The sequence below is a fragment of the Ruditapes philippinarum genome, unplaced genomic scaffold, assembly GCF_026571515.1.
Source record: "Ruditapes philippinarum isolate M1 unplaced genomic scaffold, ASM2657151v2 ctg2762_1_1_1_1, whole genome shotgun sequence".
NCBI lineage: Eukaryota > Metazoa > Mollusca > Bivalvia > Venerida > Veneridae > Ruditapes > Ruditapes philippinarum.
Genome location: NW_026863175.1, coordinates 122,026 through 149,856, shown reverse-complemented (window position 1 = coordinate 149,856; position 27,831 = coordinate 122,026). Strand labels below are relative to the sequence as shown.

The window sequence follows — 27,831 nt, the reverse complement described above, 5'->3', positions numbered from 1 at the left end:
AAGGACAAAAGTCTAGCACTGTGTGGATTTGATAGTACTAATATGTAGGTTAACACTTTAAGACAGTATCTGTTTAAATAAAGTAATAAATTTACAAAGAACACTCTGGTCAGATAATGGATACTTGCTTAATAATACAAGGTTCTATTTATATTTGCATTAAAGACAGAGCTCAAAAAACTTCTGTTTGAAGAAAATCTGAGATTTCATAAAATATTCATGAAAAATGAAAAAAGGCTTATATCCTTACAAATTCATGTTTTTTTTTCCAAGGTATAGCCTTTAATAATGTAACTTTAATAATGTAATATGTATATACATATTATGTATATTAAATGTAAATCTGTTTTAACTTTTTAAGCCTGTAATTATGTCGCATTTAGCATAACATTATACCGTTTACAGGTATTAAATTAAATGAAGAAGAAAAAAAACAAACTTTCAACGAAGGTGTCTTTTCATTCCAGACCATTTAATTAATTCACATGCATTGTAATTACAATTTTATACAATGATATACAGCGACCTCCCATGAAAAAATTATATTATTTATGAAGAGAAATGCTGTGAGGTATAAACTTAATTAAAATCTGATGTACAGCTTGCCCTGCTGAATTTTAAATATTTAAGTCAAAATAATGCATGAAGGAGACGTGTCCCTAAACTGGGTCATTACAAATTGTAGTTTTTCTTAAAAATATGCGGCACATGCTTAATAACTTTGGCACCGGTCGCACATGACGTAACTTCCTAGAATCACCATATCTGTTTGTTACATACCATTAAATCACATTTTCATGAGGTTGAATACCCCCCCCCCCTCCATTTAGTGCCCACTTGGACTGAGTGGCAAATTTTGGAGGCGGAAATCTTTAAGAAAATGCGTAAAAATATAAGTGTCCTCTCTAAGGATAAAGAGCTTGTGAAAGCTAACTTTTTTTGTTTTATTTTGTTATTTTATTACCAATGTATGAATTAAGGGACAGGAAAACTTCTTGTTAACTAAACTGCTTTCTATTTGTATATAAATTAACTCATGATATGATATTAAAAGTATTTAAAATGCTGTAAATTGTAACATATGAACAGATCTGCAGGACTTGCTAAATTAAATTAATCTCATACTATTAAACATTTTACGAAACTTAACACAACCTTTTGTTTTTAAAAATTCCTTAAGAAATATCAGCACTATCTTATCTACTTTTGTTAAGCTTATTGTTTGAGTTATCTTATCTGGTAAAATTTTTCATTCTAAATGAAGATATGTTTTCCTATTTTGTCACTTTCGTTGGTATGCGGATCATTGTATGACGTTCCGTCCGTATCAACACATTGATTCCCTATCTGTGACGTTTCAAAACCCACTTTTTTCATGATGTGTGAACACGGCCTAATAAACTTTTCTTATCAGTAAAAAAAAAATGTAAAGAAAAGAATTTCATTGAAATTAAAATGTTTAAGAGATGGCCGTTACAGATAGTGTTTTCGTCTGTCACATTTAGTTTTGTTTGATAATGGACCGCAAAAAAGATCAATGTTAAAATATGTCTGAATAATTGAACAAAAAAATGTACTACATTATGTCTGTAGTGTATTATAACATAATATTAATGTAGTTTTTGTTATAATAATGCATGGAAAGAGATAAAAAGGCATTTAAATAAAGCAGACCTATAGTTTGGTCGAACGATCATGAGTCTCCTTAAAGACCATTTCCAAAGAAAGGCTTAGATGATAATGTTAATGTTTTAGAGACTTCAGGAATCAGGCATAATATAACTAAATAAATAGAATGGACAATTTATAATTTGAAGAGAATGTATTGTTGCCTTAATTAGTGCAATAACTGAATAAGTCCTTCCTAGGTTAATAGCAGTAAACTGTTAATCAGTTATCGCACAAAGATGATTAATTTAATTTAATTTATTAATTTATTATATTAAGAGAATAACAACATATATAGTCCTGTCCAACCGAGGTGGGTTTGAAACCCGGGATATACGGGTCTTCATTCTATAATGTGAGACAGCTTTTATGTGTGATCAAGCTAATTCTTACATTAATGCCAGTGGTTCTTTCAATAGTAACATAGGTGTCAGTGTATGCCAGAAATAATGCAATTGACACACTGGGGAACCAAAATAGTCTAAAGGTCTAAAAATCCATCATATAATGTGTTTATAATACTTCTAAGATTTAAAAATTATTAATCGGAATTGTTTAGACAATGTATCACAATATATATTTAAAATGTACTGTAAAGTAAAATAATTGTACTGTAATAGTTTTACCAACTTTGTACATAAAACCCTATCTCTAACATAAACTTAGTTTTTCTAGCCCAAAGCTCTTGCTTGTCTATTATATATACCCATCAGCATTTATATCTTCACATACAGTTAAATATGTACCATTAAAATCTTACTGTTAAAATGTTTATATGTTATTGATAGTCTAGATTTTACAAATAACAATCATATGATTTTTACCCTGGTTTTTTTTACCCAAAGTTTAAGCTATTGTTTAATTATTATCAGTATTTAACACATATTAAATGACTTGAAATAATCTAAGCTAACATGTGAGTTTCAGCATCACTTTAAAATTTTATTATAGTTTATTATAGTTTTTAGTTTATACCAAGCAATTCACAAGGTATTCAAAATCTTATATTATTTTTGCTCATACAAGTTTAGAATTTTGGCCCCTCACAGTAGCACAAAAGATCTTAAGTAATTACTCATAATATAAACCCAACTTCAGATAAAAAATGGAATCCATTTTTAATATGTGTAACTTGAGTTTTTATGCATATAATAATTACTAAGTGATTTAAGACAGTAATGAAATTAAATACTTATAAAAGTTAATTGAAAAATTTAGGTTTGGTTTTGCTAAAGAACATTTTGTTAAATTCTTAGATCCCTTAAGAACAAAAAAAAGATCCCTAAGCTTGAAGACTGTAATAGTTTCCTGTAACCACAACATTATTTGATTGGTTACTATAGAATAAATATATAATAATAATAAATATCATAAGTATACAAAAACAATCTGCACATTAAAGTCTGAAAACTGTCTTCATTATACATAATGAGGTGGCGAGCTGTCCAGCGACATTGATTCAGTCTTTAATTACACAGCGTATTTCATCCTTTCCCCGTTATAGATGTGATTCATATGAGACGTTAATGGGGATATAAATGAAACAACTGTATGTTTTATAAATGTTACGCTGTCTGCAAACGGACATGAATCGTGTCTGAACCCCTCCAGCAATGGTTTACCTCAGTACAAGGTGAAAACTAAATGAATAAAAAAATAATCCCGACACTTCATTGCCAATATCCTAGGCTACAAAGTTACGTAGGCATTTTATTGTACTGGTAATAAAAAAAATAATGAAACAAAAAATTTAATAAGTTCATAAATTTTGTTGAAATGCTAAGTCATTGCATGGAAAAAAAATTTGTTTTTATTGTATGATGATGTTTAGCTCCAGTGGGTCAAATACATTATATGAATATTAATGACCTGTTTAAATTTGTAAGAATAGATCAGTACTATAATTTATATTGCTTGATATAATTTCCCAATATTATAATTTATCATTACAAACTTAGCATTATTATGAATTTGATTTGTGAGGGGATTCATTTTTTGATTTATTGTCAAATTTTGGAAAAATCAGATTTTTTTAAATAAATCCAAAACACAAGAGTTTAAGATGATGTTTTAAACATTACAATGCTATATGACAGAAACTTGAAGCAACCTTTATTATGGTGGAACAGCGTAATTGATTTAGAAAATAAATATACCACAAATCAATTTAGCTCTGATCAGGTCCTGCTAGCTGTCACAATTTATATGAAAAACAAAACAAGAAGAATTTATATCTGGGACAGTGATTCTTTGTTTTATAAGATGGACTGTGGGCATGTTGATAGATCTGATAGGAAATAGTATAATAATTAATATCATGTATCATGGGCCATTCACATGCTATACGGCCATTATTTAAAGTATTGTATTATCTTTACTGTTAACACAGACAATTGATTTTTATTGGAAAAAAGGACAAAATACTGTAGATATTTTTTTTTATACCATTTTGACCAATCAGATATTGATATTTACATTATAATTAGTTATATTTAAATCTTCTCTAATAGCAGCTAGTACACTGTCTTGTTTTGTCATCCAAAATAAGAATGCAGTTACTAGATTTAATACTTTAAACACTCCCAACAAAAATCACATCAAGTGCATTATTTTTCATCCAACTAATGGTAACCATATTACTCGGCAAAAAACATTTTTTTAAACTATACACATGCACTTAGAAATATTCTACTCAGAGGTTGAATGGATTAAGTATTGCATATTTTAATACCTATGTATTATATACATTTATATGTTTCTTGAAGCACATTTATATGTAACAAATTGCACGCTGCACATGTTTATTGGCAAGAAATGCCAAGAGCATGCAGATTGGCCAGATAAACATCAGTGAAAGGTCCCGCAGACTTTCCAATTAGCATTTATTGCTTTTCTAGGAAATCTATACCATCTCTTGCAATATGTTGTTTTTTTTCCAATGTAGGAGAAAGTCATATTTTCAAATAATGTTGTTATGTACAAATACAGGCCTTTTTAGCTCGACTTTTCTATGAAAAGGGGAGCTATCCTACTCGGCCCGGCGTCGGCGTCGGCGTTAGCGTTGGCGTCACACCTTGGTTAAGTTTTTCGTACCACCCCACTTTATTTCAGAAGTATTACAAGTATGGCTTTGAAACTTACCATACTTGTTCACCATCATAACCTCCATCTACAGACAGGAGTACATAACTCTGTCAAGGTTTTTGACAGAATTATGGCCCTTTTTTGACTTAGAAAGTGTATTGAGCTTGGTTAAGTTTTTTGTACCACCTCACTTTATTTCAAAACCATTGGAGGTATTGCTTTGAAACTGACCATACTTGTTTACCATCACGACCTTCATCAACAGACAAGAGGACATAACTCTGTCAAGGTTTTTGACAGAATTATGCCCCTTTTTGACTTAGAAAATACATTGAATATGGGTAAAATCCACTTATTGCCTTAACCCTTTGAGATATTGCTTTGAAACTTTTAATGCTATTTCACATCATTACCCCCATCTGTACGCAAGAGAAGGTAACTCTGTCAGGGATTTGTTTTAAAAATTAAGGCCTTTTATCGACTTAGAATCTTGGTTAACTTTTTTGTACCAGTCAACTTTTTGACTGAACTGGTTGAGATATTAAATTGAAAGTTGGAATACTTGTTTACCATCATGGTCCCAAAACATGGGCAGGAGAAGGTAATTCTGTTAAGGATTTTATTTGAATTATGGCCCTTTTTGACTTAGAAACTCAGTTAAAATTTTCATTCTTGTCCACTTGTTGACTTAACCATTTGAGATATTACTTTGGAAGTTGGAGTTCTTATGTGCCATCATGAGACCTATCTGTAAGCAAGAGAAGATAACTCTGTGAAAATGTTTCTTGATTTGTACTTAGAAATTCCTAGTTAAAGTCTTGTGTGCCCTTAACTGTCAAAGTTTTGTTTTATAGGCAAGCACTAAAAAAGTCGAGCGCGCTGTCCTTCTGACAGCTCTTGTTAAATTATCCACCTGTCGGCTATAATTGTGCCATAGTTTTTCATAATTTTTTTTTTTGTTGTGTAATAGATGTTAGTGTTTCGTTATAAACAATTTCCATTGTTCACGACTTTTCCATTTCTCTTTTGTTTCTCTGTTGCAGACGAAGGTTTGAGAATATGTTCCCGATCACTTACAGCCAAACAAGCGTCCTGCTGCTCGCAGGACTCGGAAATGAAGTACCTGTTGGCAGCGGAGAAATATATCGTAGACAGCATAAGATACAGGAATTCTAATTTAAAAAGACGTATAACAGAACACATGGGTGATTATCAAGGTAGGAAGTATACTTTTTATTGCGCAAAAAATTTCATCAGATCATTGTTGGAAATTTTGCTTACTATGAAGCAAATAACCCCCCTATAGTGCAGTAAAATACACTTTAAAAAGAAAAGAAAAAAAAATAACACCCAAAACGTATAGTTTTAAATGTATTAGAAATGTCCTAAAACGTCAGGTCCCATTACTCTGATAAAATTTCTTTGGATTAGTGAGTTATCTCTCTTCTTTTTTATCCAAAGTTATCTTACCTCTAAATATGCATACAAGCATAACTAGGCTTCTTTATGAATATTTTTAATACATATTTTGTATATAAATATATTATAGGAACTAATCATAAAACAGATATGTATGACTGACTTTATAATAATAAAGAAGCGCCATAAAATTTGAACTTGCATGTAATTTGTTTGAAATTTGAAAATTTGTTTTCATCTTTATTCATATAATATTCACATGCAGCTATGTGCGGTTTATTTTGATGTGATTATGTAACCAAATTTAATGTTGGTACGAAATAAAAAAAAAAATACATCCATAATTATCAATTATTTTCCTTCGTTTTAAATGTTGACAAGTGTAATCACTTGTGCATAAATTATGTAAATCGGATATGGATGTTAGAGGCATGAGCGTTGTTGATGCTTTGAAGTAACAACGATTTATGTACTCACATATTTATACAATTGTAATAAAATCCCACATTCCGAATAGGTGAATATGAATCAGAATCTAGTTTAAACTGGTATGCGTCAATGCGTTGAACATTGTGCATTATGTTGGTTTTGCCGTTTTATGTGCATTATATTGGTTTTGCTGTTTTCCTATTTCTGTACTTTCTATATTCAGTACGGGAGTATTATATTTATAATTAATCTCGCATGAATAAAAAGTGTAAAGATAATAGTGTAAAGACTTGCACTTAAGTGTATTAAACGGTGTTTTAAGTGGGAAGCAGTAATCGTAAGTGTATAGGGTCCTTCCCAAAATTGGTCAATTTTTATGATGTCCTTTGACAAACCGGTACACTTTCATTGTAAAAAATTGCAAGATATGCCTGTTCAAAGGCTTTGTAACGTTGGACAATATGTTGTGATCATTTTGATCAACTGAACCTAATGCCTCAAGATTTCTTGACTGTTATTAATTGCACTTAAAATTTTACACCTTTTTGCTTATACCAATCCCTGAATATTGTCCTAATGACAACTTTTTATAAGATTATACTCTTTTGCTTTTTTGCTAAAAACTTTTCATTTAATTTGAAACCTAAAGTCCCTAAATGTAGTTCTTATAACCCCCTGACTCCCCACTGCCTATCTTCCCTTTCACATTTATCCGCAGTCCCTCTCACTATATAATTCTTAATTATACCCAATTAATCCTACTTTTCCGAATTGGTGTATCTCACATAACCTATATCTCTCAAGATTTTCTTTCAATAAAATTGAGCCGTGCCATGACAAAACCAACATAATCGGTTTGCACTCCGCGCAGTCTGATCAGGATCCATGCTGTTGGCTTACAAACCCTATTACAAGTAGAGACACTGACAGCGAACAGCATGGATCCTGATCAGACTGCGCGGAGGCGCAGGCTGGTCTGGATCCATGCTGGTCACAAACCCATTATGTTGGTTTTGTCATGGCACGGCTCAAATATCAAAAATCAAACTATAATATTGTAAATAAGGCTTACAGAGAAATAAAGAAAAATTTAAACTGCATAACAACTACAAATTCTTAATGATGTGAGTGGGGGAAAAAACCACCTGAACTATTAATTTGATAGTTAAATTTGATATTTTTTTTATTGACATAAATTGTCGCTTAATTTAACTTCAGAACACACAAATAAAGGGGGAAAAAATCACCTAAATCAGAAGTAAGAAATGTAAATAGCTTACAAAAATGTAATCATAATAGCATCTGTATTATATTAAATTAAGTGTTACTCAAAACTAGGAAAATGAGTTAGCAAAAATTACTACGCAGAACTGTACACTGTATAACTAGGTGATACCAACAATGCCAACAGATAATGATGTTCGTGCATCGTTTTTACGTGCTTCAAAGGCTTTTTTTTTCGAAAATTGTAATTAATACATGCAGTAATGATGGATCTTAGGTATGTCCTAATTTAACGTTAACTGTTGTTTTTTTTTCTTCCTATTTATTAGGAATATCATGCTGGTTTTTTTAGTAAAGCTAATAGGTATAGTAAAGATTGTCTTTCTTTTTGCTAATGAGTTACAGGATTAGGAAAATTCCAGGCTGTAGACAAATGTGGAATGTTCGATGTAGGTCCTTAAAAGAGCTGTACACCATCAGCAAGGTGGTAGCCAAACATTTTTTCATTTACGGAAAGCAAGTCCTTTCTTTTTGCTGCATTAATTAGTTATTATTAAAAACAATTTTATGTATAAAAGCTTAAACTCTTTGATTGGATGGCACAGCGAATGATCACCTTAAGAGTTAAACTATGATCTTAGTAAATGTTATTGTAGTTTCGCCCTTTCAGAATGCAAAGTAAGATATAATTATAATCATTGGAAAAATTTTCAGGGATAGATTTTAAGGGGCAAATTAATAATATAAGCTGCATTCCTAAAAAAAAAATCAACACCAAAAGAAGAAACAAATTAATTTCAAATTTTTTCAGTGCAGTTAGACTGAAGTACACAAAGACGATTTTGAGGGTACCATGCAAAATTACTAGTATATAGTGACAGAAAAATAATGGTCATAAATTTTTTGTACAAATAATAACCAAAGGAACGGGACAAATATTCCAGGACTCTGCAGACTTGATAATAAAGTATATTTGTGTGTTATAACTACAATTATCTGTCTGAGTATGGCACTTATTTTCGAGCCATTCGCATTAATTATTAGTATAATTACAGTCGGATCAAAGTGACTGGCAATTCATATGCACTACAGTGGCAGAAAATATTGTTAATATCCGTGCGAAACTTTCCAGTCTGTAATATATGTATAAAGTACAATTCTGTATGAAAATACAAAGTGTATGAAATATCTTAACTTTCATTTGAGGCTCAGAGATTTAGGTACCTCTTTTTTTTTTAAGAATTCAACAACTGATTTTATGATTTTAGAGTTAGACCAGTTTATCTTAATGATGGTTTAGTGAAGAACTGAAACAGGTAGCAAAATGTATTTACATAAACCGGACTAGTGGTGATGTGCCATTTTTCTTCCGTTATACATAAACTGAAGGTAGAGGAGGACTAAGAGAAACCACACGTCAGTTATACATGTTTAAAAAAAGTTTGTTAAAGCTGCATGCCACCTGATGAGCAAAAAAAGACCCCAAAAAAAACAACAAAACAAACAAACAAAAAAACAACAAGAAAATTAACTTTAAAATTTAATAATATTTAAGGAAAAGTAAAAATTCACTATTCCAGTAAATATTTTTTTTGTTATTTGCAATGAACGACTGTTCACCATATTTTTAGTCATTATTAGATTATGTTTGCATTTTTGGCCTTTATTTAGTAATTTACGTGGATTGAAAGTGCGTTTGCAATCGTGTATTAATACTTTCTTTGTTCAATTTACTATATTATTTTACTTTCTGGTAATTTTTCAAATTTTTCATAAAAGTTAGCATGAATCTGGAGGCATGCTGCTTAAAATGATAAACAGGCATAACAGTGCTTGCATTCGGTAGTGAAACCCCTTGAGATTGAATTTGATACCCCTACTATAGGCAATGAGATAAAATTATAGGATAAAATAGATCTGTTCATAAAATGTACCAGCATATCATTATGAATGGGATAAATGCATGACATTATATTTGTATGATTTCAAAGAATTAGTGATAAATTCAGAAGGGATTTTTTAAGGGGAGTGTTAATTTTACAACATATCCAAACATCCTTATATTTCAAATCTATGCAGAACCTTTATCGAGTTATGTGACAAATTGAAAAAAAACATAATAGAAACATAATTCTGACCTCTATATTCCGCAATAGCAAATGATTTAGGGACAAGTTGATTATGTTTGAAACCCTTTGTATATTATAGTGTCACAGGGCAGCCTGACTGGGTTCGAAACTGGAACCCTCGGAATACCATAATGTGGCTCTATACCGACTGAGCTTTATTTAAATCCGGCCGTAAACCGCTTTAATATGACTAATAAGTCAATATATCAATACTGTGACATTATTATATACAGTTTAAGATTGAAGCAAGGAAAATAAGTAGATCCCCCATCTCATTGTGACTCAAAAGCCTTATTGAATGAAAAATTGGTTGAGGAAGATAAAACTTAAGAAAGAAACTGTTTAAATTATTTATTGACAATCTAACGTACTGTTGAATAATTTCCGATTAAACTTCCGTATCAATTTGTTTCAAGAGCAGTGCACTTCAATTAAACAGATCAAGTCAAGTGCACTAAGCCACTTTACAGTGTATAAAGTAATTTGTGGGTTATAAACAGTTTTTCATTCACAAATCACGAGTCATACTTTAAAAGAAAAACATTCTGCTATTTAGTGCAATTGTTAACAATCCCAAATTTTTTTCTGAGCACATCACATGATAATTCTGTAGTTTATATTAAGATTGCATGACATTCTTTTGAAAGGAATTCTCAATTTAGAACCAATTTGGTTAAGGTTTTCCCAATTTGGTCATCGTTATTTTAGGAATTGTACAAAAATGTATGAACACGTCATAGTTGAAATTTCAATGACGGATTTAAAAGAATTTATCTCGTAATTGTGTTAACACTTAAATTAGTACATGATGAAATTTCAACAGGTGGTATTTCTTTATCACTAAAGTATGATACCAGTATGTCAAATCGTTATTTATAGAATCAACAATTTCAATAAGAATATCTTTGTTTATTGGGTTTATATCCCTCTTTTAAAGATTTCACAACATTTTGAAATTAAAATTCCGATAAATATTTACTTAACGCATACTTTACACTCAGACCGAAAAAGCATACAACTTCTTTTATTTGCGGGCTTTTCATTAACGGGACGGAAACAGACCTCTTGAGTTGTACAGAGCCGTTTCTGAATTGGTGTTCGTCCAATAACTTCACATCACAGGCCTCATTTCAGTAATTCAAAAGAAGTACTTGAAGCTGACTTGTAAAAATATGAATAAACCGTGTGCGGAAATTGGCAAACTGTTGAGAGTCGGACAAACATAGTCCCTTGAAATGATTCATATCGAGGGATAATCATTACCCAAGAATGTCTGAGATCCCTTTCTTTAAACACTTGAAGATCCTTATGTGATATTTTATCCTGTTTGCCCCTAAATTTGTATAAAGGACTCAAATTTGTATAAAGGACTCAACTGATATGATATTTTATCCCATTTGCCTTTTAGTTTGTAAAATGGAGTCACCTGATGTGATTTTTTTATCCAGTTTGCCCCTTAATTTATAAAATGGACCCACCTTATGTGATATTTTGTCCTGTTTGCCCTTAAATTTTTATAATGGACTCAGATCTGGCTTTGAATCGGAATGGTCCATTCTTATAAATGAGTTAAGTGAGAGCAATTAAGCTGTATGGATGCAGTGCATCATGACAACCCTACAGAAAATCAAACTTGGACCCCATCGGGAACCCACTGGGATCCCCGTGGGATGATCAAATCCCAGTGGGTCATATCATCATTTAAGCAGGATGAAAATTAATTCCAGTGGGATAATAGTACTGGGATCCCACTGACTGGGATCCCAGTGAAATGGCATATCAATCCCACTTAGATTTCCCAGTGGGATCCCATCCTTATCAATAAGATTTACACCAGAAAATTGATGAGCTTCTTAAGAATCACTAAGTATTCATGAATTGTCCCTCCTATAAGGTTAAAGGAACAATCAAGGATATTTTATGAATCATTGTACATGATTTAGTCTATATATTATTAGTTAAAATGGTTTTTGTAAATGTATATGTGACTTAGATTCTATCAATCAGTTTAGACAACAGATCTTAGAGCAGTTAAAGAATTTCACTTCTTCAAACTATTTAATGAACTGTATGTGTTTTTTATAATGATCTGAATTTGTAGAAGGACGGGTGTAATTTTTGTTCCTCATAATTATACAGTTTTTAATATAACAATTGTTGAACATTTTTTTCATTAAGGTACATGAATGTTCTCAATAAAGAGTGAACTCTCTTTAAATTGATTGTCCTGTTTTTGATACAGTAGTTATATTATGTTAAGAAAGGCCTCTGATTTTAAAATCAGATAAATTGCTATTAATTATACAATGGTTTAAATGTATGAGTCTGTTTTCACAGTGACTGTTATGACAATTAACATTAGCCAACAATTTGTCTATTTTTGTGTGCTCCGTCATTCTTGTTTACCTTTCAACTAAATAATTATTTACTATACCAAGAGGTCCACATATTTCAAATTCACCTACCCTATTTGGAACTTTTATGTTAGATTTACTTTCAATTTACTAGGTATTTAACTAATTTATTTTATTCATGGGGGGAGATTATCAAATTTCATATATTGTACTTAATCTTGTTTGCTTTGGACCGATTTAATGTTACACATACCGTGAACAGACAAATACTGTGAGGTCACCCGTTGAGTAAATATTTTAATAAATAAAATCACACTTAAAAGTGGTGTAAACTCCCACTGACCCGAGTTACAATTTTGTCGAGACCGTTTATAGACTAAAGTGACCGAAAGGCTGACCAAAAATGACACATGATCTTCACCGCCTTCTCTGCGGGTTTCGAGCGTTAAAGTTATGATACAATAGTTAACGTGCTTGAACTGCCTCAATAAATGTCAAAAACTAATGGTTTACGATCTTTATCGGTGATAATTATCATCTAATGATTAACCTGAATTTCACTGACTAGAATGAATGATATAAATTTGACTACCAGTAGGTCAGAACAAATATTGAAAATGCTTTTGTAGTTCAGACACCTCCGAGAAAATGGCAGATGGACTGATTACTAAAGGGCAAATTTCTAATGTCATTGAAATACTGTAAAAAAATTAATCATTGTTTTTTGTACTTATTTTTCACCCAGCTGGCAGATTAAGCGTACTTATATTATAATAATATATTATATTATATTAATTAACTTAAAACTTAAATTTTGCTAAGGCCATTTTAAATTAAATAAATTGTCTTTATCTAAGTTTAAAGTCACTTAAAATAAAAATTATATTTATTTATAAGTGTATATTTATTTTATATAATTATGTAAAGATATCCTTAAATGGAATTTGGGAAAAAAAAGTTTTTTGTTTGTTTTTGTTTTTTTAAGAAACTGAATGAAAAGTTGAGGATCAATGGCAAAGATAAAGTATTGACATGAACGTGTCTGAAAAAAAGACGTTTGTTTTTTGGCCTTATTGAAATACTTGATTGAAATTTTTAGTTTTATATGATACCTATTTATTTGCTCACAAAAAACTTGGACTAAACAGAACAGACATTTCTTTATTTATTCTTCAGCAAGTTTGTTATCAGTTCAGAATATAAGTGAAAATCGATCAGGGCTAATTAAACCATTTCAAGTGGAACATACAAATTTTTTCATGTTTTAAGTGAAAAAATCCTTTGGGACCCCTTATACTCCATAATAAGCCGAAGGTATTGATGGCAATACCTTATTACCCTGACATAAAGATTTTTAGATTATAGAAAATCTAATGAATATATTTATAATCTTTTAGTTATATATACATGTAATATGATTGCGGAGAAGAACGTAACCATTTTAGATTAATTACAGTTTCAACTTCAGAATTTTTTTGTTTCCTATCAGACTTGTTTTTATCCTGCAAGCTTAGAAATTCTCATCATGAGGCAGTCGGTCATAAAACATTCTTGCAACTGCAGTGTTTACGGCTAGTAAATTGTAAGACCCGTTCTCACAGCTGTTCGTAATTCGCAATACGCATTTGGTTTTTTTACGTAGTTCTCTGATTCACAAATATGCATTTTAAAAGGTTTCTGAGTACAGAAAGTAAATAAATATAAGTTGAATGGTTAAATAATATTAAAAGATAATGTGCCGTAACATCATGCCGTCACCATTAGTTATATCAGACAGTATAATGCATTCATAAATTGAATCCGACTATTGATATAAAAAGTAAAAAAAATCTTTATAAAAAAACCACAATCACCTATCAAGCGAGGAAAATGTAAATTTATTTATCTGCGATGATTAGCTAAATATTCAGATATGTATAACATACTTGTTATGAATTGCGACACAAGGTTATTGTACCACAGTTAATAAACGATTTAAAGGCAGAACACCTTTTGAACACCTGTATTGAAATTTTATTGTGAGTCGTCACCTATGCTTTTAGATATGACTGTAGTCTATATTCATTCATTCATTCAGTGTTAAAATATTCTGTTAATGCAGAAAAAAAAACTTTCTCTTATATCTTGCGGTCTTTCAGTCTAAAGTTTTCACAATTCTGCTGTTGGCCATGAATCCACAAGCTATCAAAAAAAAATATCAAAGAAAAATAACACAGTATAATTATATAATGTACAAATTATGCAGGTTTAATTATGACGATTTATAATTTGAAGAGAATATATATATATATTTATATATATATAAAATGTATGTAAACAGATAAAGAATGAAATATTATTGTCTTGAGTCATGCACCCATCATGGTAAAAGAAAATCTTTATTCAGATCTTTCATATGCCCCTCTTGTATTACCATTAAGAAGATGTATTACATTCGACATTGCTATCAAAAAGTGTTAAATACAATATGATGAATGCAGGCGAAGACCATGAAAACTAAACTGATGGGTTAATATAGTTTATCGCAAGTTAATGTGAATTCTTACATGTCTAATGGATACAACTGTTATCTATAAATGTTATCTAGTTGAAAAACAAGATAGCACGTTTTTCATTATACATTAAAACTAAGCCATTTAAGGTATTTAAGATGTTAAAAGAAATTAAAATGATTGTAGGGTTATTTTAATATACTGTTTATTGTTAAAAAGCAGCCCTTATGATGTCCTAGCTTTATTGCTGTTACTAGGGTAAATTCAAATGTAGCGAGCAGCCCAGAAGTTTACTATTAGAAATATTAAAATTAAACATCAGCACTTAAATTAGGGTGTGGTGGTGTTACCACCCCAAAAAAGTGAAAAAATAACATTTATATTCATCTTTGCAAAAAAATGTGACTTAAAGGCTAAATTATGCTTCAGAAAGAAATATTAATGATCAAATTGATTAAGGGTGTGTTATCTTAATTAAAATCTGAAAAAAAATTCAACATAATGAAGCACGCTGCATTAAGGTAGAGTGATTGTTCTCCTTCTGAAGAACATGCTGCTTGATGCTTTGAGCTTCTCCAATAATGTCCATACTCGTTTAAATAACATTTATCATGTTGAAATATGTATTAATTAATACTAGTATAAAAATTTCAAATATAATGATAAATAAATTTAGTTGTTTGCAATTTTTGTCAAGATAAAATGTTTAACTGCCATTGTTTTGCGAAGATTAATGAAATAAACAAAGTAGTAAGTAAACAGTATGTGTAGATTGTTGCCAGAAATCTTTGTAGCAATTCAAAACTTATATAAATATGAACTTTTTTTACATTGGTAATGCTGATGCAACCCAACCTGCACCCAACCCCATCCTTTGACAGATAATTGAATAAAGAATAAAATGTAAATAAAAATGAAATAGAAACAAGAAAATTGAATGATATGGCTATTTTATGTAATTTTATCTCATTTTTGACATAAGAGCACTGACAAACGATCTTCAATGTTATGTTTTCAATGGTGGGTATGCAAGTTGGGGGGTTTAAGTCAATCCAGCACATTTACAGTCATATGGCAACATTCCAGTTTTACTGGTGGATAAAGTCCTCAGGTGCCCCTCCATGAAGTTTTTTCAGACACATATATGTGTACCTTAGTAGAACCACCAACTTTCCACATGCTTGACAAAGGATTCACGCCCACAGTGGTGAACATTTGTGCTTGCAATGGAGACCCTTGCTCAATCTGGCTTTAACTGATTAACCTGTTATCAGGTATTTGCAATCTGGCTTTACTTGATTAACCCATTTAAAGGTATGCAATCTGGCTTAAACTGGTTAACTATGGCATAGAAAACCCATCTTGATCTCATATAAAACCATGTTTTTTGGCAAGGTTCTGAATGTAATGAAGATGTTTCAATATAATGTTATTCATGGTTTGCTTTAAACTGTTTTATCTGGCAGCCAACAAACTTTATTTGCATTAAGAATAATAGCTACAGGTGTTTGGTAATTGAATAGGTAATAAACATTATATTTTTGTTTCGTGTATGCATATTAAATGTTTATATTAAGAAATATAAAAAGGAATTTACTACTGTATGTCCGGAATAAAATTTGAAGTGTGCTTTTGACAGTAATATGTAGAGCAAGAACAATAATAAATTACAGAATTAAGGTGTTGTTTTTTAGTACAAACAACTTCTTTTCTTAATCAAATGGTGGAGAATAGATAGATAGATCATATCCCTAATTTAATTATATTAACCTTTTACCCCATGAGCATATTGCGAAAAATGGCCATTTTCACTGAAAAGCCTCCTGTAACAAGTTCAAACTGCTATGAAAGTATGAAAAATGCTTCAATACTAATGAAACTTGGCACAAATGTTGACTACACCATAGCCTCTGTAACAGCATGCTCAATGGTAAATTTCCTGTTACCATGGCAACGGGGGGACGTCTCAAAATTGCCAAAAATCACTATTTTGCATTGTTTTTTTCCATCAAAACTGATTTCAAAGTGCTGCAACTTCTCAATGAATTGAGATAGGGTAAAAGGCTTTTCAGCGTCCGTTACTAGCTACCCTAAGATCGACCTGAGGCCATTTTTAGCCTGTCACATGTCCAAAATTTTCTTGGAGATGAGGGGGACTCCGCCCCCCTTCAAACCCCCCCAAACAGAAGGGGGCACATCCCCCTTCTGGCAACCCCCTGATGTAATATTTGGATGGGGGACGGCGCCGAAAAAGTGGTCACTTTTTTTAACAACATTTCTCAAACGAAAAACAGTGTTTGGGGCCTAAATAGGGCATTTTTTCACTGTTTGAGGCCTCAAAAAGGAGGGGGGGGGGGCAAAAGCCGTCGAAACACGCTTATATAAGGGAAAAGGTTAAAAGTCCACTTATATATATATGCCTGAATTGAAAAGGCCCTCGGAACCATCATTAGTCTTTTTTAAAAATTTTAATTACATTATAAAACTTTCAACCTTATTGAATAAAATTATATCTTGTCTTATATTTCCAGTCATTCATTATCTCAACAAATTCCGCTGTTTAATTATTACATATCTGATAAACTGTCTATAAAATTTATCTTAACCCTAATACACTTGTTTTAAATCAATGAATAAAATACAATTCAATTATCAACCGCAAAGATTTCATTATTGTTTAATTAATTTTTGCGTTGGTGAACAATGTTGATCAATTTGATAGAATTCATATTAAGCGGATTCATGTTTCTTGAGACAAGTTTAATGTCTGTAGGTTGGTAGTCAGTCAATTTAGAGTCTCGTTCCTGTATTCCATGCTAACATGCCAGTGTAAAATGTTATCTTAATCAAGCAATCTTGAACACAATTGATTGAATTTTATATGAATTTAAGGCAATAGGGAGTTGCTTTATTTCTTCCTTCTTAAATGTTTTGTAAGTGTCTTGATACCGTCCCTTGTAACAGGAAAGAGGAAAAAGCTTATTTCTATACCCATTAACAGGGTTTTTCAAAGATGTCAATATACTTGGGTCAGAAATGATGTATGTGTAGCCAAGGGTCGCCGGCAGGGCCTTCGCTTTGGGGTCGTTTGGGGAATACTCGCTGGCGTAGTGAGCGCCCTACACGGAAACCCTCGGTTGGTTAGGTGTGTGTGGGATACTGGTGTATTATTATTATCCAGTATCCTCTTTGTTATGATGACTTATTTTATAACTCAAAAGTCCAGTATGATGTTATTTCATTTATTTCATTATAGCCCAATGAAAGTTCTCAAATACAAAATAATCATATAGTCCACATATATATTTTCACAGCTAGCACCTGAATTTTGCTTAAGTTAATTTTACTTATTTATTTTCTAAGATAAGACTATAAGATGTTGAATGTTCCCAAATTAAAATAAGACTGATTTAAAATATAAAAAGCAACTATATAAATTAAGAAAGAGTTGTCATAGGAATTAAGCCTTAAGCAATATTAGTAATAAATGTCAAAAGATAATCAAGTATGGCTTGTTTGATAAAAGACTAGGAAATTGAGAATTAAGCCATAAAGTATTAAAATCAAAAGGTGATAATATTTCCTTATTGACCACTATGACATGTTTATATTAGAGTTGTAAAATTTATCAGTTAAGAATCTAAAAGTAATTTTTATCAAAATATTTATACAACAATGAAATTCTTTTAATGATTATTAAAAATGTAAGTTATTTGTGAATATTGAAATTATTGAAATTATTAATGTTTTTTATAATTAATTCTCTAAAAGCATTTGGACTTGGAAATGCTATGTTACACATCACCTGTCCTTATAAAATGATTGTCCTCAATCATAGTCATAATACATAATGAATACAATAAAAAGAAACATACAAAATCATACAAACAATTCGGAATTCCTCATTTATACACACAAACATACAAAATTTAATATACTAATGTATTCAAAATGTTTTGTTTTTTTCGGAAGTACATTTTTTTAAATCTTCTATTTGAATAGCACTTTGTCAGTTACAATATGTATCTTCCTGTTATTTTTTTTTTATATTTTATATTTATTTACATCTAAGTTACACATAATATTTTTATTTTAGAGAATTAATTATAAAAAACATTAATAATTTCAATAATTTCAATATTCACAAATAACTTACATTTTTAATAATCATTAAAAGAATTTCATTGTTGTATAAATATTTTGATAAAAATTACTTTTAGATTCTTAACTGATAAATTTTACAACTCTAATATAAACATGTCATAGTGGTCAATAAGGAAATATTATCAGTTAAGAATCTAAAAGTAATTTTTATCAAAATATTTATACAACAATGAAATTCTTTTAATGATTATTAAAAATGTAAGTTATTTGTGAATATTGAAATTATTGAAATTATTAATGTTTTTTATAATTAATTCTCTAAAAGCATTTGGACTTGGAAATGCTATGTTACATATGAAACATTTATTGTAGAGTTTAATAAAATTAATACAACTCGAGTCAAAATTTATTTTATCATCAAAATTAATACAAAACAGCAAGTGTGATGTCAGAATTTATACCAAATAGCAAGGTGATGTCAGAATTTCAACCAAACAGCAAGTGTGATGTCAGAATTTATACCAAATAGCAAGGTGATGTCAGAATTTCAACCAAACAGCAAGTGTGATGTCAGAATTTATACCAAACAGCTAGCGTCATCAAACAGCTAGCGTTGATGTCAGAATTTATACCAAACAGCAAGTGATGTCAGAATTTACACCAAACAGCTAGCATTGTCAAACAAATAGCGTTGATGTCGGAATTTATACCAGACAGCTATTTTTGATGTCAGAATTTTTACCAAACAGCATAATTATGGTGTCTCATGTCTGAATATTAAACTGCACAAAAAAATTATAATGGCATATATTATTTTTGCGGATCTTAGCATCAGACAGCTTGTATTATAGACAATGGCAAAAATTGTGTGATAATGCATGGCTTTTTTCCAGTCCCCTATAAATCTTTTTGTTGGCCAAGTTGCCATTAAGGTAATTGTTAGACCTTTAATTTATTGTATTTATTTTGTTTATTTTTGACAAGTGTAAGGTATTATATTCCAGATTAAAACTTTTCATATAGAAACCTAACAGACAGTATCAGTCAATTGTCTTTTAAATCATCAAGTCATGTATAATGTTAGGGAGATTAAGAGGGTATCCAGGAAAACAATACAGCCTGGATCATCAAAATGAATTTATTATCAAATCAGAACTTTATTACCTGTCAGACATAAGACATAAGTTGGAATTGTCACCATGCTGTAACTTGTTCTATTGGATTTGTCAGTTACAGCAGTTTTGTTTTGATCCCTTGTTTAGTCAATAAAATACTTATTACAGTTCGTTAAGTATGACTGTCAGTTAATTGGCAAAGTTTGATCTGGTAAATGATACAGCGGTATTTACTGTAATTTGATGGTATCATTTAATTTTATCTATTGTTGGAATACAGTGATATAAAACGTCATTGTTTATAATTACTAGGTACCGTATATGGTATATTAAATGTTTCAAAGACTGCCAGGCAACACATAGGTAGCAGAATCAAGGGCTGCTGACTTAGAACAACTTGCCCCTTTCCGTTTTGGCTTAAAATGCCAACAGGAAGTGGGATACTTTCATGTGAGGAAAATATCAGCCCTGCCGTGATGACACACTCAAGGGCCTTGGTTTACGTCTGTGATTTAATTCATGGATTGGTACCTTTGCCAGTAAAGCTTGAAGGTTGCCATTATAATGACCATAACCAAAAACTAATAACCAAAGACTGCATGAAAAGATACCACCATGTTTCAGTGGTCTAAAAAGAAAGCTAATTAACATATTTTGATTTTTGAAAGTGTGACAAAATTGACGTAGCAATTTCCATGAATTTTTGCACTTATATAGTGCTAATTGTTGTAATGCCAGGGTATTAAGATTCCTCATTAAGACAATGGTATGACTAATTTATATAAGAAAGTAATTGGTGGTCTCAGTTGTTGTTTTAACTATAAGAGTGACAAATTGTGGTCATATCATCTCATACAGTTAACTTAATTTTTTCTAGCTAAGTAAAATCTTAACCTATTCAAATGGTGTGTTTTTAGAAACAGCTTTGTACTTACAGTTAATTTGTTATTAATCAAGATATTATATTAAAGTTTTTCTTTGTGGCAAGCTGGAATCCCGCCGGAATTTCAATACTCCGGACAGCAGGTTTTTTCCTACTGAACAATGACAGCTGTCTTGAAAATATTTTAATTACAGACGGGGGACATCAGTTATTTCAATCTTGAATAAATATGATGAAAGGGTAAAAAAATGTCTCTAAGGGAGAAGATCTATAGCAATTTAAATTGTAAAAATGATAGAAATATAAACTTGTGAAATATGATAATTTCTATGAATGCAGTTTAAATGGTCTCTTTAATAGAAAAAATATTTTAATTTACTTTGAAGAACACTAACTGTATGTTTAAACGTTCAAAATACCGATGAATTATGGGGTGTTTTTTTCCTCTTTTTTTGGGGTAACGGAAAATAAATACTTGAGCAATTCATTTCAAAATTTCTTTGGTTAGGGTTCACAAGTGTAAGTAAATTATTAGTGTAAGTTTAACAAATGATTTACTTGACGCAGTTTTACTGTTGATTGAATTTTTTTTTTAAAGATTTCAACATTTAAAATATGTTGAAGGATTCTAGAAAAGTATTCTTAAAAGTTTCTAAAGTAAGGTCCTTCTCAATTAACACACTATATTAATCCAAGAAATTCAGAAATTGCTTAGCCAAGAAAAGTGAATATATATAGAGGAATGTGCCTGGAGTTTTATTCCACTTGAGAAGCACTTTTAAAAACATGTATAAATTTTAAATCTGCTTTTAAAGTAGATTTTGTTTAACAAGTTTGGGGTTGTCAAAGGATTTGTTCTCAGATTTAGACACCCTTAGCATTTAAGAAATTTAAATTGTCAAACAGTATTTTGTTGAAATCTCGTTTTTCTAACCTTGTAGCCTGATAAAGCTGCAAGTTTTCAAACATTCTGTACAGAGCAAATAAACAGTTTTTTTAGGTATTAAGTAAAGACAGGATTACATCGGTTTTTTATAATGTCTTTTTAAAATTCTAAAGTTGATTTTTTTTTATGATATCAGTTTGATAGCGAGTGATTTTAACCATTTTCTTTTTACAATGATATATATAATAATATAGATATATAAATATATATACTATAGATTAGCAACCTTTTGTGCTCTTCATTTTCGAAGCTGTATATAACTGTCAAAGTTTGTTGTACCCAGTGTTTAAACTGGAAAAAAAAAATATACTTAATTCCGGAGTATAAGTCTATTATATCAGTAAAAATAAAATTGTTCAATTTGATTATGTATCCTAAAAGACATGTTGCGTGTAGACATACTTATTGACATATTTTTTTAGTACAAAGCCACAGTGGGAGCACTTTAAAGTCACCCAGATAGCACAAATTAAACATCGTACAAAACTGCGGCATTTGTATGTATGTGAATCAACCTTTTATACAGTTTGATAGAAATATTAACGGAAAATAGAGATTTATCTTCTCTAGACCCTCCCCATACGAGAGAAAGTGTAAATAACAAAAAAGAAATTTATTGCCAATTATGGTCATACCGATAGAAAGTCAGCGATGTGAAAGAACGGAATTTTGCCTTTTGTACGGAGATGATGGGATACAAATTTCAGTGTCTGGGCTTGTGGAGACAGAGAGACATAAATGAATGAAACTGTGTCAAAATAAATGGTATGCTGAATTATAAAGACGTACTTATAAGATTATACAATTGTATGAAGAAGTTAAATAGAGATAACTGAGTATTTGTATTAAACATAGATCAACTTGCTTCATCCTATTTTGATTTTATGTAAGTCCTGCCAAGCAAAATATCTTGGACTTGTCTGTCTTCAAACCTGGACACAAAACCATTTATCTTTTTTTTTAGGTAAAAATTTCCAAATTTGTAGTGACTGAATTAGCCAATACTGTACAAACCGGGATCATATGGCTCAGAGTTTAATGTAACCCTTACCTATAAAAATTATGCTGAATTTGTGTAATGAATTTTCCGAACATTTCATTCAAATTATAAAGGAATTCAGTATCAATATTCATGTACAAAACTTGAGCTATCAACATAATAGATCCTCATCAAACTGAAATTGACCTTTACTCGTAAATGACATTGACCTCCCAGGTCAAATGTTTGAATTTTTCTAGATTTTTGCAATAGATAATGTCAATTACTTGGTTATTATTTATGGATTTGATAAATTTTATTATTGGACAAAAAAAAAACAACAAAAAAACACATATGACAAATTTGAATGATGATTAATTGAAGTTAGACCTTGACCTTTGATTTACATTGACCAAGGTCAAACATGAGATTTGAATTATATTTTTTGAAGGAAATGATGTTTTCTAGAAGTATTCTTTACTACAATATTCTTCTACCAATGTGTTTGAGTAGCAAAAAAGTAAGCATAGAGTGTGGCCCCATTGGGCAATAGCTTTTGTTAAAAATTATGTCTGTGAGGAAATTAAATTTGAAATGTACTTGTTTAATATAAAAGTTTGAGGAAGCTAATTATCTGGTAATATTATCTGTGTTGGAATTAAATTTGATGCAGGAAACGGAAGTTTATTCGATATTTTCAAGTTACGGACAAGCATTGTTTCACTTATGCATTCTTATTCAGCAGAGCTTTTAAGGCACCAGACTGTGGATAATGTAATAACATTTAAAGCAAATTGTCATTTGTATGCATTTATATTAATTAAATTATACATTTTGGTGAATCAACACAGTGTTATAGATAGTCTATATGTTTTAAATGGTGGACTTTTCCTTTGCCCTTCACAATATAACAGGATTCTGACCTGATTTTGTGTTGATGTCATTTTGGTCAATTGTTGTGGTGCTGGTTTTCTTCCCTGATACTTTCACTCATTTTGGTCATTTGTTGTGGTGCTGGTTTTCTTCCCTGATACGTTCACTCATTTTGGTCAATTGTTGTGGTGCTGGTTTTCTTTCCTGATACTTTCACTCATTTTGGTCAATTGTTGTGGTGCTGGTTTTCTTCCCTGATACTTTCACTCATTTTGGTCAATTGTTGTGGTGCTGGTTTTCTTCCCTGATACTTTCACTCATTTTGGTCAATTGTTGTGGTGCTGGTTTTCTTCCCTGATACTTTCACTCATTTTGGTCAATTGTTGTGGTGCTGGTTTTCTTCCCTGATACTTTCACTCATTTTGGTCAATATTATTGTTGTGGTGCTGGTTTTCTTCTCTGATACTTAATCACTCATTTTGGTCAATTGTTGTGGTGCTGGTTTTCTTCCCTGATACTTTCACTCATTTTGGTCAATTGTCTTGGTGCTGATTGTCACCCTGATACTTTTAATCAAAGCTGGAGAAGTCCATATAAGCAAATAAAAGGTAATGGATTATGATGATAAAATAATTAAAAAATCTGGAAGTCCAAACTTAACCAAGCAGCTCCAAAAAGTTAAAAGCTTTAATTCGCATAATTTGGATTTCTGCTTAAAAAAAATCAAGATTTTAATATGTGAAAGAAAATTTTATGTAAGTAATTCATTGAAAGTTTAATTAATAATTTTATGCAACAAGTATCTTAACATTTTTCTGAATGTAACACACTGAAGCGGTATGTTTGTAATTTTGTTTGAATATCCATAAAACCAGGACGTCTTTAATCAAGATTTTGGCGGGATATTTAGTTCTGGATATTAAGTCAATATTCTTCCTTATTTCCCCAAAGGATTGGAATTCACAGAAAAGTTGCCTGTCATGTGCCTAGAAAAAATACATAAAACGATTTCCCAGATTAGATTTTCTCAAGTTGTTTAGTCATAGTTATATTAATGATTCCTCATGCAAGACCAGCGTGCAATTCTCTGGTGTGCTGAAGAGAATTGTTCATTTTCAAGATCAATTCCATTTCTTTTTCTTTTGAAAATATTGTCCTGTTTGCCATTTCCGTAAAATTGACAAAGTTGAATACATTAGTATGACAGTTATTCCAATTAAAGCCTCCAATATTTTTCCATTTATTAGGACATAAATAAGTTAATAACCAAAACGCCTGCAATATTTCCATTTAATAGGACATAAATAAGTTAATAACCAAAAAAGCCTGCAATATTTCCATTTAATAGGACATAAATAAGTTAAAAATCAAATCATGGTAACTTTCACTGTCCACTTCTAGTGCAGTACACAGCTTATTAACCTAGCATCATATGTAAATATAAGTTGGCAGCCTCATTATGCATACACATCAGCCTCATATACCTCTGAAGCCAGCATTCTAGGACCTTAGACCTCAGCCGGCTTCATAATACCTATCCCTCAGTCAACATCATATACCTTGACCTCAGCTGGCCTCATAGTCACCTATCCCTCAGTCAACATCATATAGCTTGACCTCAGCCAGTTTCATAATACCTATCCCTCAGCCAACTTCATATTCCTTGACCTCAGCCAGTTTCATAATACCTATCCCTCAGCCAACTTCATATACCTTGACCTCAGCCAGTTTCATAATACCTATCCCTCAGCCAACTTCATATACCTTGACCTCAGCCAGTTTCATTATACCTATCCCTCAGCCAACTTCATATACCTTGACCTCAGCCAGCCTCATAATACCTATCCCTCAGCCAACTTCATATACCTTGACCTCAGCCAGTTTCATAATACCTATCCCTCAGCCAACATCATATACCTTGACCTCAGCCAGTTTCATAATACCTATCCCTCAGCCAACTTCATATACCTTGACCTCAGCCAGTTTCATAATACCTATCCCTCAGCCAACATCATATACCTTGACCTCAGCCAGTTTCATAATACCTATCCCTCAGCCAACTTCATATACCTTGACCTCAGCCAGTTTCATAATACCTATCCCTCAGCCAACTTCATATACCTTGACCTCAGCCAGTTTCATTATACCTATCCCTCAGCCAACTTCATATACCAAGACCTCAGCCAGCCTCATAATACCTATCCCTCAGCCAACATCATATACCTTGACCTCAGCCAGCCTCATAATACCTATCCCTCAGCCAACATCATATACCAAGACCTCAGCCAGCCTCATAATACATAGACCTCAAGGATTCATCAAATTGGTTATTTGAAAACTATGTCTTAAATTTGGAACAAAAAATGAGAAACTGGTAAAGTACATTTTTGGAAATTCAGGGTCTAATTTAGAAAATAAGTTCAAACTATTGAGAACACTACTTAAAGCATGATTGATGAGAGTTTAGGTAGCTGCTGAAGTGTTTAATGTAATCTGTAGCAAGCATCACTGATTTTCATCTGAGCCATCTACAGTAATCTTATCTCCTGGTGATGAAGAGCTCTCTCTCCTGCTGATGAAGAGCTATGTCAGTTTAATTACTCTGTCTAGACCACACTGAAAGTTAGAATGATCTTGTACACATTGAGGGTAACTCTTTATAACACTCATTCACATCTTCTTTACTTTTTTCTCTCAGATTTTGACAGACTCAGAAAAAGTCCAAATAGGTATAGATATATATTTCATGACTTGTAAACCTTCTGTTTAGGGTAATGAAAATTAATATTAATAATATTTGTTTCTGATATTTCTTTTGCACACTCATTCAATTCTTTTTCCCCCTCAGACTTTGACAGGCTACACGCAGTCTAAGTACATTTAGGTCCAAATAGGTGTTAATTTTATTGGTAATTTTAAACCTTCTGTTTAGGGCAATTAAAAAATTTAATTTATAATATTAATTTATGCTATTTCTTTTTGCATTTATTACTCTGACCATTCCTTTAAGTTTAGATTTAATTAAAATTTAGTCAATTGTAATCTTATTACTTAAATGACGTGACTTTTGGAATCTTTACTTTTGTAATATGACTGAGATATTATACTTACACATTGTTTTAAATGTCAAGCCAGTGACACACAGTGACCCATGATAAGGATCTATTCTTTCCTTTACGATGATGTAAGCTAAAGTCATTGACATATCTTAAAGGCACATTATGCCTCGGAAACAAATAAAATTTTCCTTCTTTAGAAACAACAAACATATGAGTTAGTATTGTTTAAATAATGGTTTTCGAGCATTATTATACAGTTAAAGGCAATTATGACATGAAAAATAGCAGTGCTGAATGTAAAATTTAGCTTGTCATAAAAGTAGCAAAATGTAAACAATGTAATATTTTGATTTCCATATAAAATACTAAATCACCACAACTGTAGTTAATTCCTTAGAAAGCAAGCAACAGAACCAAAATATGATTCAGTTGATTGGTAAATGAGTAACTTTTTGGAAACTGTAACAGGACAATAAATATAAAAAGCCTTTAAGAGGAAATAATTAAAGCCTTTCTGGGGAATAATGGGCCTTTAAAGCTAAACAAGGAGTTGAGTGAGGCTATTTAATATCTGCTCTGACTGTATGAACATAATATGTATCAGATAATTGAAAACTGGAAAGTGTCTGCTTATTTGTGTTTAAAACTGATTTCATCAAGATATTAGAAATGGAGATTTTCTGCGTCAGTGGCATATTTCCAAAATATTCTGCCATAAATATTAAACATGCATTAATATGCATCTTCTGTTAACTGCATTTACCTGACAAAAAACACTAATTTGATGGATATGCTGCGGAAATGTTTTTCAAAACATTTTGTAGGTCCTGAATATTTTACGGCTCACCTCCTAAAAATTTACTAGGTTAACTTGTTCAAAATGTTTAGTGTTTTAATAATTTTAACATCTTTGTAATGCACCTGCTTAGCTATTGTTATTTGTTACAGAAACATGGTTTTGGATAAATTGCAGTTTACATTTAGTAAACATTTTTTGTGTACTTACCTGCTTAATTTTTGGGCTGTTAATTACTGGAAATTTAGTTTTCGAAGACAGCGATAAAGCAATGGAC

At 31.1% G+C, this 27,831-nt stretch overlaps 1 protein-coding gene across 1 annotated transcript in view; it reads left to right on the top strand.

The window, feature by feature from the left end:
- The window catches only part of LOC132721340 (glypican-5-like), a 92,826-nt gene that overhangs the window by 3,545 nt on the left and 61,450 nt on the right, over positions 1–27,831 (top strand). The window contains exon 2 of the mRNA XM_060705631.1: positions 5,796–5,969. Coding sequence (XP_060561614.1) covers positions 5,796–5,969 — 174 coding nt within the window. The remainder of the gene's footprint in view (positions 1–5,795; positions 5,970–27,831) is intronic.